General features: G+C 42.9%; 1 protein-coding gene across 12 annotated transcripts in view; it reads left to right on the top strand.

Moving 5' to 3' along the window:
* AMPD2 (adenosine monophosphate deaminase 2) overlaps nt 1-12,335 on the top strand; it is a 66,318-nt gene that overhangs the window by 38,053 nt on the left and 15,930 nt on the right. For 6 of the 12 annotated variants that reach the window (XM_058178073.1, XM_058178064.1, XM_058178070.1 and 3 more), the window contains 5 exons: nt 1,829-1,959; nt 3,592-3,660; nt 5,229-5,340; nt 9,266-9,452; nt 11,511-11,652. In XM_058178073.1, coding sequence (XP_058034056.1) covers nt 1,829-1,959; nt 3,592-3,660; nt 5,229-5,340; nt 9,266-9,452; nt 11,511-11,652 — 641 coding nt within the window. The other 6 variants (XM_058178066.1, XM_058178067.1, XM_058178068.1 and 3 more) reach the window with 4 other exon arrangements.

Here is a 12,335-nt window from a genome sequence, read left to right as displayed (position 1 = left end):
TTGTCATCATCACTTTAGAACCAAGCCCCGCCACCACAAGAACATAGGAAAACCGGGGATCGCTGAAAGGAAACCTCCCATCTCTTAACACGCTCAGCCGAACCTGCCTCACAATTACAAAATCTCAGCATCTCACGGTCACGTGATTGCAATTTGTGAACTTCCCTGCTGGCTTCTGACAAAGGGAAGCTGGCAAGAAGTTGCAAGTCACATGATGGCCTCATTCAATGAGCCCGTGCCATCATCGCTTGGGACAGACAGCAACTGGGATTGCTGGAACTGCCCATCACTAAGCAGCCTGGTCATGTGGTTTTTTTTTGACAAGTTGTATAGGCATCATACACTACACTGTAGTGTAGTGTTTCTTAGGCTTCACATCTTGGTGGAGAGGGGGAAATGCTAGCCTATGCTGGCTGGGGAATTCTGGAAGTTGAAATCCACGTATCTTTTAAGTTGTGAAGACTGAGGAACACTGTGTTAGGATATGTTTCTGTCTTATTTTCATAGGAAGCAAGTAAGAGCTTGTTTACTTGGCAATGGCAGGTCCTTGATGTTGACAGATCAGTGTGTCTACAGCATACTGGAGAAGGCTTGCTCCTGGGTGTGGCCTTGAGTTTATTAATCATTGATGTGTTCTTTGATGACCTGGACAATGAGAAGCAGCAGTTGTAAGGTTCATTCAACAGCCATCACTGGAACAGTTTTAAATTACTACAGTTATGACCTCAATGTAAATTACTGTCCTAATCCAGAGTACATCATGCTATAGTTTTCTAATCCCCTGAGCAGCGGTACTTTCACTAATGTTGGCATGAGATTGTAGTCCTGGCAGATTGTTCCAGAACAGCTTTTAATGGACTCCTCGGGTTGTTGTTTTTATGGATAACAGAGATTTGCTTTTCTTATTTATTTAAAACATTTATATACAGGCACTCCTTGATCTATGCCTGGTTGCTTAATAATTGTTCAAAGTTACAACAACTCCCCCAAAAGTTACTCACAACCCAGATTTGAAATTCCAACCACCCTCTTCAGTCATGTGACTGCACTTTGGGCACTCAGCAAATGGTTTAAGCTTCCCATAGTCACATGACTGCATTTCACAAGCGTTTTTGTCAAAAGCCAGCATTTACTTCTGGTTTTTGAAGTAAGCCAGTCTATAGCAAACCATTGCCTCATTTAACAACCATGGCATTTGTTTAACACAGGGGTCTGCAAACTTGGCTCTTTTAAGACTTGTGGACTTCAACTCCCAGAGTTCCTCAGCCAGCTTTGCTTAACACATACCACAAAAAAAGATCATAAAATCAGGTCAGTCACAAGGGTGACCTGATCTATTACTATCCCGACTTAACAACTGTAATGTTCCATTATGGTCGTAACTCAAGGACTACCTGTGGCTGCCCGTCTCATGCCAATCTCTGAGTAGCTCCAAATCAAGAATTAAAACCACATAAAAAAACATATTAAAACTATTAACAATCATAAATACTAAAAAAAAACACCTGGTGCCAAGTCAAGCTTCTAACTTGCCGTCAACCCCATCCTATCCCAGCACATGGGGTGGAAAATCAGGACTTCAGTGCTCGTTGGAAGGCTAGGAGGATAGAGGCCTGCTGAACTTTGGGGGCAGGGAGGAGTGTTTTATAGGGCAGGGGCTGCCACAGAAAAGGCACGCTTTTTGGTTCCCATAAGGTGACAATGTTTAAGGGAAGGGACTAGGAGCATGCCCATCCTGTCTAACTTCATAGAATGATTAAGACCTTCATTGAAGTTGCATGCACATTTGTATGGATATTCCAGTAGCACTGTGCTGTTATGCTTGCAGGAGTTGTTTTGTCACTCATTGGCCGAAAGTGAAATGCGCAGTGCTCCCTACGAATTCCCAGAAGACAGCCCCATCGAACAGTTAGAAGAGAGGCGCCAACGGTTGGAGCGGCAGATAAGCCAGGATGTGAAGTAAGTTGCTTTTTGGATGCTTTTTGGACTTTTCCTAATTTCTCTTAACTCCCTTTGATATTTCAAGAGCAGGATGGAACATTTCACTTGGAGGGGAAAAGAAAACAGAACGAGTGAGAGTATTTGAAACTGGGAAAGATGGGAAGAAATCAAATAGAGGTAATTTTTATTTACAGTCTAGAAAAAGTGTGATAGAGACTTTGGAAAAATCCAGGAATGTCATTTCATTGCTTCTACTTCTGCAGTGATAGTAACCATCATGTCAAGGGAAGCAATTCATACAGTCATCTGTCAGTGGCATGACTGCGTGTCTATGTGCATAAATGTGTGTGGCTGATATACACTTTGCTTGTCCTGCACACAGTTTTCTTACTTTTAGATTGTCACTGGCAAGATTCCTTAGCAAACAGCAACCTCACATCAGGTAGAAATATCTGGGTTTTATCTATCCTCATCTTGCTGTTCTCCTCTATAGTCCTTTAGAGATCAGAACAGGGAGAGGAAACAGCATGGTGGAATAATGGCACATTTGGCCATTAGGATTCTGCAAATGTTTACTCCTAACCAGAGTCCTCACTTGGGAAGGGCTGCAGAGTCTCAGAGTTATTTCTTCAGTGGTTCAAGCCAGGGCACCAGTATGAGCGAGGCAGTGCTTAGGCAGAAGAAATGGAAGCTACCAGTTGCCTATTTACCTGCCTGATGCCTGGCAACCAGTGGTGCACTTGTGCTGCTCTGAAGAAGGAAGAGAGGATTGCAGAAGTGAGACAGAAGAAAAGATCCATTGGAATGAAAAACTTAGGGAGAAGGAAGACAATAGGCAGAACATGGGTTGCTGTAGAGATCCATGCGTGTGAGTTCTGTTGAACAGATAGGAGGGAAGTCTACTCAGTGGGGGGGGGGGGAATCTTCATTTCTACCCTGATTAGAAGCCAGTTTTTCAACTCCCAAAAGTGCCCCTTGGGGGAATAATGTGGCAATCTAGGAAAAGGAGGCTTTTAGAGGAGAAGCACAAATAGAAATCCAGGAAAATAACTTCTGGAGGAGAGTATAGGACTTCCTTTTATCAGAGCAATATTGGAGATATCAGAATTTTCTCTTCCAGTGAAAATATTCCCACAGCCCCAAAAGTTTTTGATCTTCAGTTGTAAAGAAACTTTATATTGGTCATGCGTGTATAATGAGATTTATTCCAGTGAAGGGAAAGTATTGAGCTATTTATCTGCCTATATCTCTTTAAGGCAGAGCCTGTGAAAGGGGTTTGGGTAGGGGGTTTAGGAGGGGTTTGGAAAAAAGACTGGCTGCTGGTAGTCAAGCAGGTGGGAAGGAGGGAAGGGAAATCCAAATAAAGGGAAGAGATGATGTGGGAACCAGCAGTGCTTTTCCAATAATAGCCAAACTATAGCTTAGTCGTGGTATCTTACACGGACCTCTTACATTCATTCTTTTTTGGATCCCATTGCTAGTATATTGCTGTATAGTGTCTGCCATTTCTGATATTGGTTTCTGCATTAATGCTAGTGTTTTTCTTTTTCTCCTCATCTTCTTTACCATTTCCTCTTCCTCTTTCTTTCTCCTCTCTCTGACTGTTTGTCCTTTCCTTGGCCTTGGCCTCCACTTCCCGTTTGTCCTCAGACTAGAACCTGACATTTTACTCAGAGCCAAACAGGACTTCCTGAAAATTGACAGTGCTGCCGACCTACAGTGAGTGCCTGGCCTGAATTCTCTCTGCCCTTGACTCAGGGGTGGGCGCGGGACTTTCCCGCAGGTTGACTCTTCTCCTTATTCCCACCTTGACTGATCCAGAGTGAGTGACCTTCTCTTTTGCCAAGTTCTGTCCCCCTGCATACATTGTATCCCACGTGCAATTGTACCACCGCTGGGGGTGTTGCCATTAAAATTAATTCCACAGGCTGCGAAGAAAACTTTAATCCCCACATTAAGTTAAGGCACTTTTTCCCAACATGTTTCTCTCCTGCTGTTTTGGGTTGATGATGGAATACCTAATGGGGACCAGGCTGGGGAAAGACATTGAATGGTCAGATAGAACCGGAGTTCAGAATGGAAGAGGAGTTACTCCCGGAAGTGAATTTGTCCTCCAAGAAAAGTTTGGTATGATAGAACAAAGGTACCTCTGGAAAAGAAAGGCTAAAGTCAGCTGCCTTATTGATATGTTTATCTGTGTGTGTCACTTAAGCAAATTCTTCTGAGAAAAAAGCTTATCTAAGGTTGAAAAAAATACGGGAACCATTTTATTTTGGACCAGACCAAATATTATTGGACTAAACCAAACCTCGTTTTATTTTTTGCATCTTCCAGTCCCACAAACCTCAACACCAGTGAGTGGGGGATTCCTCACTTCATACTATTGGTTGCTTTCCCTTATTCCTTTTCTGAGTTCTGTTTCCCTCCTGTCCTTCTTAAAGCAATTATTTTCAAGACAGGCATAGTGGATAGAGCTGTTTGTCTCTGGTTTATATTTGCCTTTTTCCCTTCCCTCTTTCATTGTGCATTGGTTGATTGAGCAGTTTGGATCCTAGTGAACCCAGAAGCTCAGCCAAGTAGGATGTTTCTCATTGTTTTAGGGAGATGAGGAGGTCCTTCAGTTTTGCCAGGACAAGTCATTGCCCTGGGAAATCTATTCTTCTGATACTCTACAACAGGTTTTTTACAAACTGTCTTTGGTGGAATCATGGAGAAGAAAAAGGAAAGGAAAGGAAAGGAAAGGAAAGGAAAGGAAGGAAGGAAGGAAGGAAGGAAGGAAGGAAGGAAGGAAGAAAAAGAAAAAGAAAAAGAAAAAGAAAAAGAAAAAGAAAAAGAAAAAGAAAGAATGAATTATTCAAGCACAGTCAATTTTTTATAACTAGAGGTTTGCCTCCTGATTGTGGGTTCCAGGATTTTTCTTTTAATCTAAGAATTTTTGTAGCCTGAAAAAGTTTGAAAACCCCTGTTTAACCCAAATGTTTGATCGTTCAGTATAGAAATGAGCAGTCAAGTGTCTGGTAAATTTGGGGCTCAGGAACATTTTCCTACTAGCTCTGCTGTATGTATTGTTGCCCACTGCTGTTCCTCACCCCTTTCCGTAGTTCAGAGTGCTGCCATTGGAGGATACGCCTGAAAGTCCCTGTGTTGCCCATGTTTGTGTGTTCGATTTTGTGTCTTCACACGCCTGCTGAAAAAGGGGACTCCTGTAGACTGGCAGAATTTATCAGAGACTATTCCTCATGGTGGCTCCTTCATTCCCCCTCTTTTCCCCTTTCTTCTCCCCCCAGATTATTTAAAGAACAGGGTGAAGACCTAGTAGATTACCTTCCAAAAGATCGAGATGTATTTTTGGACAGAGAATTCCAGAGGGTCACCATCTCTGGAGAAGAGACATGTGGGGTAAGTCTGTTTGATTTAGGTTGTTCTCATTTCCCCCAACAAATACAAATTGATTCTCTTTCAGAGACCCTCACACACAAAAATTGGCAACAAGTGCCCCAAAGCTCTGGTCACCATAATCAATAATCTGATCGTTGTGGATGAAAACATCTGAACGATACTTAGCTGCCTATTTCTGCTAGGGAATGTAATGCCTGCTGTATTTGGAAATATGGTGGTGGCGCAGTGGTTAGAATGCAGTATTGCAGGCTACGTCTGCTCTTGGCTGCCAGCAGTGCAGCAGTTCGATCCTGATCGGGTCAAGGTTGACTCAGCTTCCATCCTTCCAAGAGTTGGTAAAATGAGGACCAAGATGGTTGACGGCAATATGCTGATTCTGTAAACCACTTATAGAGGGCTATAAAGCACTGTGAAGCAGTATATAAGTCTAAGTGCAATTGCTATTGCTACCCTGGAAATGATTAGTCTCTAAAACCCATCTACAACTTGATGCCTGTTGCATTAATGACAACTCCCATTATCTTAAGCCATTTTGATCAAGGCAGATGGGAATTAAAATCCAGAATATCTGGAGGATGCTAAATTGGGGAAAGATGAACTACTGTCCTTGTTCCGAGTTAGGGAGAAAACATAGGTTGGAGATAAAGCACGTGGATTGTAAGCAACATATATATTTGGTTAAGTTTCCTGTAATGGAGAGTTTAATAAGGTAAGGTAAATTTGTTGGACAGATAATCACATTGCAGAAAGCTTTCTACATTCCCAAAATATCATATACCCATAATGGCAAACCTATGGTACGCGTGCCACAGGTGGCACACAGAGCCCTCTCTGCGGGCACACCAGCTGTTGCCCCAGCCCAGTTCCACCGCCTTCCGCCGGCCAGCTGGTCTTTGGGTCTCTGCTGCACATGCATGTGGGGGGCACATGTGGAAGGGGTGCAGGTTGGTGCAGGAGGCTTTCCAGGCCCAAAATGGGGCACGCCCCCCCCATTTGCGCGTCCCCCCGGGCCCCGTTTTGGGCCTGGAAAACCTCCTGCAACAACCTGGAAGCCAAAACAGAGCGCAGGGGGTGTGGCGCATGTGCAGAGGAGTGCATGCATGGGGCCCCTCACATGCGTAGGGGACATATGTGCATGCGGGGGTGGGGCACATGCGCGGGGCACTTGCATTGCATTTTGGGGGTTCTGGCACACATACCCGTGCATTCGCATGCACACGCATGTGCTTTGGGCACTCGGCACCAAAAAGGTTAATCATTGCTGTTGTATACATTCCTTGAAAATCACAGAATCCAAAGAGTTTCACATTAGCTAGCTACTGTGTGATGATACTGAGTTCAGTTCTACAACTTAGTTTCCTTGACAGTTGCTGGGACTACTTGAATGCCCCAGGCAGAGACCTTACTACGTACGGCAAGCCAATTTGTTTGAAGCCAATTTTTTGTCAGGTGTTTTTAAAATGTGGGTTGTGGAGTAGTCAGCTGGCTGCATGTGGTCAGGTTCTGTTTAACAGCCTCTCTGTCCTGCTGAAATCTGACAAACCTAACCCCATAGTATGATTTTCTGCTTTTAAAAAAGAAAACAAGCAGTAAAATATCTATAGAGATTCTCAATTGTCCATGTCATGGTTATGCCATGTCATGGTTTCCAAAAGGCAACTGGACTTTCTTTGTCACTGAATTTCTGATTGTCATAAATTGACAAACAATGACAGTTCTGAATTTCTTCAGAACTGAAGAAGCTTCTTGGATGTGAAGCAAAACATTTTCAAGGAAAAAACCCCAAGAAAATCCACTTGCCTTTTGGAAAAGCACCTTTGGGCCAGGCAGTAAAATAGAAAAGTTAAGCTCTGTTATTTTTGAGTACCTTTTTTTTAAACCACCGCATGTTCTGCTCCCCCGCTTCAGCAGAGGGTTGCAAATTTTCTCATTTTAGAGACCTTGGTGATTTAAAAAATAAAGGATTTTAAAGGGGGTGGAATCCTTTCAAAGTGCTTGTTCACCCTTGTTTTAAAAGAACATTCTACTGGCTCTTTAATTGTTTTTCCTAGTGGTGTCTCAGAAGCTGAGGGATGAATTTGAAGAAAGAAAGACAGACAGACAGACAGAAAGAAAGAAAGAAAGAAAGAAAGAAAGAAAGAAAGAAAGAAAGAAAGAAAAACAAAACCAAACCCCATACTGCTTCTGCTGCAAAAGCATGTGGTTTTTGTTTTGCATAGTCTTCCATGCTGATTTAGGTTGACTTCCAGGGCAATGCGGAGGAAAACTGCTGTTGCTGAGAACAGGAATGTTGTTTGTTTTTACAAAAACCCAAGGCCTTGCAGGGTTCTGGGAAGTAAGTTCCCCAGGAGCCTTGAGACAGAGCCACTCTGCCAGATGAGCTGCCCTTTAGCCAAGTTCAAGTCAGGATGTGCTCCCTGAGGTGCTACACCAGCCAGGGATCTGGGATGCAGTCAGCCGAGAGGGGCCATTCTCAGGACTCCAGCTGGGCAAGTCCCGTCCCCCTCCCCTCCCGTTGAGCTGTGGCTGGGGCCAAACATTTGAAGTTTCCAAGGATCAGTTTAAGATGTAGCTGTTTATCTATGCTTGGGTTAAACTGATTCCTCTGTGCTGCTCTGGCATTGTTGCCCAACGGTTCAGAGCATGGTTTGTGTGTGTGTGTGTGTGTAATAAAAGTTTAACAGAATTGTCATTTTGGACCATTATTTTTTTAACTCATTGTTCCTTATTTTGTGCTCCAGTTTGGATTGTTTTGTTGATGAAAAGACAGGAGAGAAATTTAAATTAACAAACAAATACATAAATAAGTAAAGCAAAAGAGAGGGAAGCCGGTGAATTTAGTGAATGAGAGAAACCTCAACCCTGGAGCCAGCCACAAACGTTGTTGTAATTTCCTTTGCTGAGAAGGTGAGAAGTAAGCATATCCTTTCCTCTCACAGTTACACTGGTGCTATTAGTGAAGAGCCAGTGTCCACATCCAGAGAATATTTATTGGTAGTTCAGAGCCTAATTCTCCTCTGATCACTTCTATGTGAGCCTGAATCTTGATGTCCTGCCGAAAGCGTCCATGTTGTGAGCATGGAAATCAGTTTTTCTCTTACCACACCAATGCAACAAGGAAGGAGATTGGGTTGTTCTCAGCTACTTGCATAATGAGTCATATAAGTCTTTGTAAAGGCTGAATTACTAGCTGTTGACCATTCATTCAGCTGCCCAACTCAAGCTATGTGAGTCTGGGTGACATACAAGACAAAAAAGAAAACTCTTCTTCCTTAATATAAAACAACAACTTATTAAACCATGAAGGGTCCTTGGTGCTCTCTCTGAGCTTGCTTATTTTCTTGCAGTCATTTCATTACCAAAACTAGGTAACATCATCAGTGCTAGTGTGATTAAAGCATACTAAACACTAAAATGGTGAACAGAAAGCTTCCTAAACCCTCCCTTTGGAGACTCAAGTCAACTTGCCATAATTCCCTAATGAAATAGGTACGTGTGAATGAGGGTTTTGCTGAACAACCAACTTGACTTGGCTTTTTGCAGTCCCGCCAGATGTAAGGTTGGCTGCATCATAACTTTGTCTGTAGACGATTAAGATGTTGTAATAGCTTCAGTTGACTGAACTAGTATGCATATGAGATAAAACATGGATTAAGCATCCTGTGATCTCCAAATGATGCTTCCTGTAAAGACAAAAATAGATCACAGAGAAAATATTAGAAAGCATCCTGGCAATGTTCCTTAACAGTGGGTTTGGTTTTTTTTGACAATCACTCTGGTAGAATGCAAAACCTTTGCTTTCTACCTTCAAGTATTCAAAGTGCTTTCTCTGATGACTTCTGTTTTATAGCATGTGAAACTTTCCACAATGAGACTCTGACAACCCCCTCAGTTGAATAAACTGCTTTTCTTTTGCCTTGTACAGGTGCCCTTCACAGACCTGTTGGATGCTGCTAAAAGTGTGGTCAAGGCATTATTCATTCGGGAGAAGTACATGGGGCTTTCTCTGCAAAGCTTCTGTAAAACCACAGCACGATTCCTGCAGGATCTTTCAGAAAAACCCTTAGCCCCCAGGATGTATGAAGAGATCCCTGAGACTCCTGTGGCTGCAGGTAAGGATCAGAACTGGGCATGGATTGAAAAAAAAGCATTCCCCTAATTCTAGTGACAGAGATGGCTAAGATGGAGAGTTAGAAAAAGAGACTTTAATAGGATTTTAGACTGATCGTTTAAACTATTTGAAGCCTGGCAAATAGTCTGGAAGGACGAGAAGACCTTGAGGCACAACAATTTCTTTCACAATCAGTGACAATTGCAATAACAGATCCTGCATTATCTGCTACTGGGGTAGACTAGACTGGATAGCTGCAGAAACTCCACAGTTATCGCTCCATGCTTACAAATTCTGCAAGGTTTCTGTAAACTAAAGATTTTTTTTATGTGGGGTCCAAGAGAGAGATTTTAAAAAAAGCATGAAGGAAATTCCAGCTCTATGCCGAAAGAAGCTGAATCTTGCATTCACTTATTTGGTATATACTGTGTTTTCTATTTTCTATTTGGATTTTGCTAATAAAGGAGAAGGCAAGGAAGTGAACAGGGATAGGATCTTTATTAGCTCTCCCAGGAGTTTCCAATGCATCTTAAGCTATGTCTAAAGCCAACTAGAAATTTACTTCTAAAATTAAAAGAGAAAAAGAAAAAGGCGTGTTTCTCAGGAATAACAAAGGAATTTTACACAGACTAAATTTTGGACTACATCCAAAGCTGCACGTTTTCTGTGTTTCCATAGAAACATGCAATCTAAACAGATTCTGAGGTAAATGGGAAGGAGTAACATAATTAGGCTTCCTCAACATTGTGCTCTCTTGACGCTTTGGTTTACCAGTCTCCTTATCCTCAAATATCATGGAAAGCTGCCAAGTGAGTGATGGACGGAGATGTCCAATATGTGGAGATTCCCTATCAAATTTGGGGAATACTGGATACAATTTTTTTGCAGTGGCACCATCACGTTTTATATGCAATATAAACTTAACCTGTTACTGGTCGTCCTCAGCTATGACCATTCATTCAGCGATCGCTCAAAGTTATAGCAGTGGTAGGGGATGATGGTTACAACTGGTCCTTGGAGTTCTGGATATCCCAGCATCACCCAATCCCACAATCGTGATAGGGGTGCTTGGCACTTATGACTGGTTTGCACTTAAAGACTGGTTGCAATACCCCATGATTACATGCTAACCATTTGCAACCTTCCGTATCCAGTTTGCCCAGCAACAGCCACTTACCTCCTTGACAGCCTGAGACTTCCTGCCGGCTTCCCCACTGACTTTGGTTGTGGATACTGGCAGGACGTTGCCTTGCTTAACAACCATGGGATTTGATTAACGACAGTGGCTGGGACTGCAGAGATTGTTATCCCTAAGGGATGCAGTCACACTTTGTAACCACATCACTTAGCAATGGAAATTCCAATCCTAATTGCCATCATAGGATTAGCTGTACCTGTTCAGCCTTTGCATAACTGGTTTGCTTGGTTTGTGCTCATGCACTCTTAGAGGAAGAGGATGGGAATGCAACAACCCCTGAAATGGGAGGGGGATTATGGTATGGGCCAGAGGTAAATTAGCATTTGATTTCTCTTTTTGTTGTTAGTTGTGAAGTCATGTCCGACCCATCGCGATCCTATGGGCAACTTTCCTCCAGGCCTTCCTCTCCTCTACCATCCTCTGGAGTCCATTTAAGCTCACACTTACTGCTTCGGTGACTCCATACAGCCACCTCATTCTCTGTTGTCCCCTTCTTCTTTTGCTCTCAATCTTTCCAGCATTCTCCAGTGAGTCCTTCCTTCTCATTAGGTGGCCAAAGTATTTGAGTTTCATCTTCACGATCTGGCCTTCTAAAGAGCAGTCAGGGTTGATCTCCTCTAGGACTGACCATTTTGATCGCCTTGCAGTCCAAGGGACTTGCAGAAGTCTTCAGCACCAGAGTTCAAAGGCCTCAATTCTTTGGCGCTCAGCCTTTCTTATGGTCCAACTTTCACAGCCATACATACATACATACATACAATAAAAGATTGCTCTTTTAGAATTCCATTAAACTCTTAACTACAACAGCCAAGACCACTGGGCAGATGGGTGGTTTCTTGTAAGCATTTTCCTCTCTTACAGATGCTCCAGTGCATCCTCCATTTGCAAACCAGCATCCTTACGAGAAATGTGATCCTGAATCAATGCCTGGAGATCTTGGCTTTGGCCTCAGGATGGTCAATGGAGTAGTTCATGTGTACACCAAGCAGGATATCGCTGACAAGTAAGTAGGTGGCTGAAGGCATGAGAATAACCTGATTATTAGGGAAAATCTGGAAGAGAAATAACATCTAGGGCAGTGATGTTATCTATGATTCATGTCTAGCTGAGCGAGAGTTCTGTTCCTCTCCATTTTTCTCTGCAGCTAGGAAGCATGACTGCTTCTAACTTAACAAACTGCAAAGGAAACAGATTTGAAAGTAAAAATTGATCTATAATTATCCCAAACAGAATTTATTTTAGGAAGGTTCATTCTTGAGCAACGTTTTGTGGTACGCACAAAATGATCTGCTCCTTTTTTACTAATCATTATGTGCATACATAATACATACATACATAATGATTAGCAAAAATTAAAAAATTAGCATAAAGGTGGCTCAGGGGCTAGGATGTTAAGCTTGTCGGCAGCTTGGCGGTTCGAATCCCTAGTGCTGCCGTGTAAGGTGGTGAGCTCCTGTTATTTGTCCCAGCTTCTGCCAACCTAGCAGTTTCGAAAGCACGTAAAAATGCAAGTAGAAAAAATAGGGACCATCTCTGGTGGGAAGGTAACAGCGTTCCATGCGTCTTTGGCATTGAGTCTTGCTGGCCACATGACCACGGAGACGTCTTCGGACAGCACTGGCTCTTTGGCTTTGAAACGGAGATGAGTACCACCCCCTAGAGTCGGCAACGACTAGCACATATGTG

Source organism: Ahaetulla prasina, chromosome 3, assembly GCF_028640845.1.
Source record: "Ahaetulla prasina isolate Xishuangbanna chromosome 3, ASM2864084v1, whole genome shotgun sequence".
Taxonomy (NCBI): domain Eukaryota; kingdom Metazoa; phylum Chordata; class Lepidosauria; order Squamata; family Colubridae; genus Ahaetulla; species Ahaetulla prasina.
Note: the sequence above shows the minus strand (reverse complement) of the source record. Positions and strands in the feature narration are given on the sequence as shown.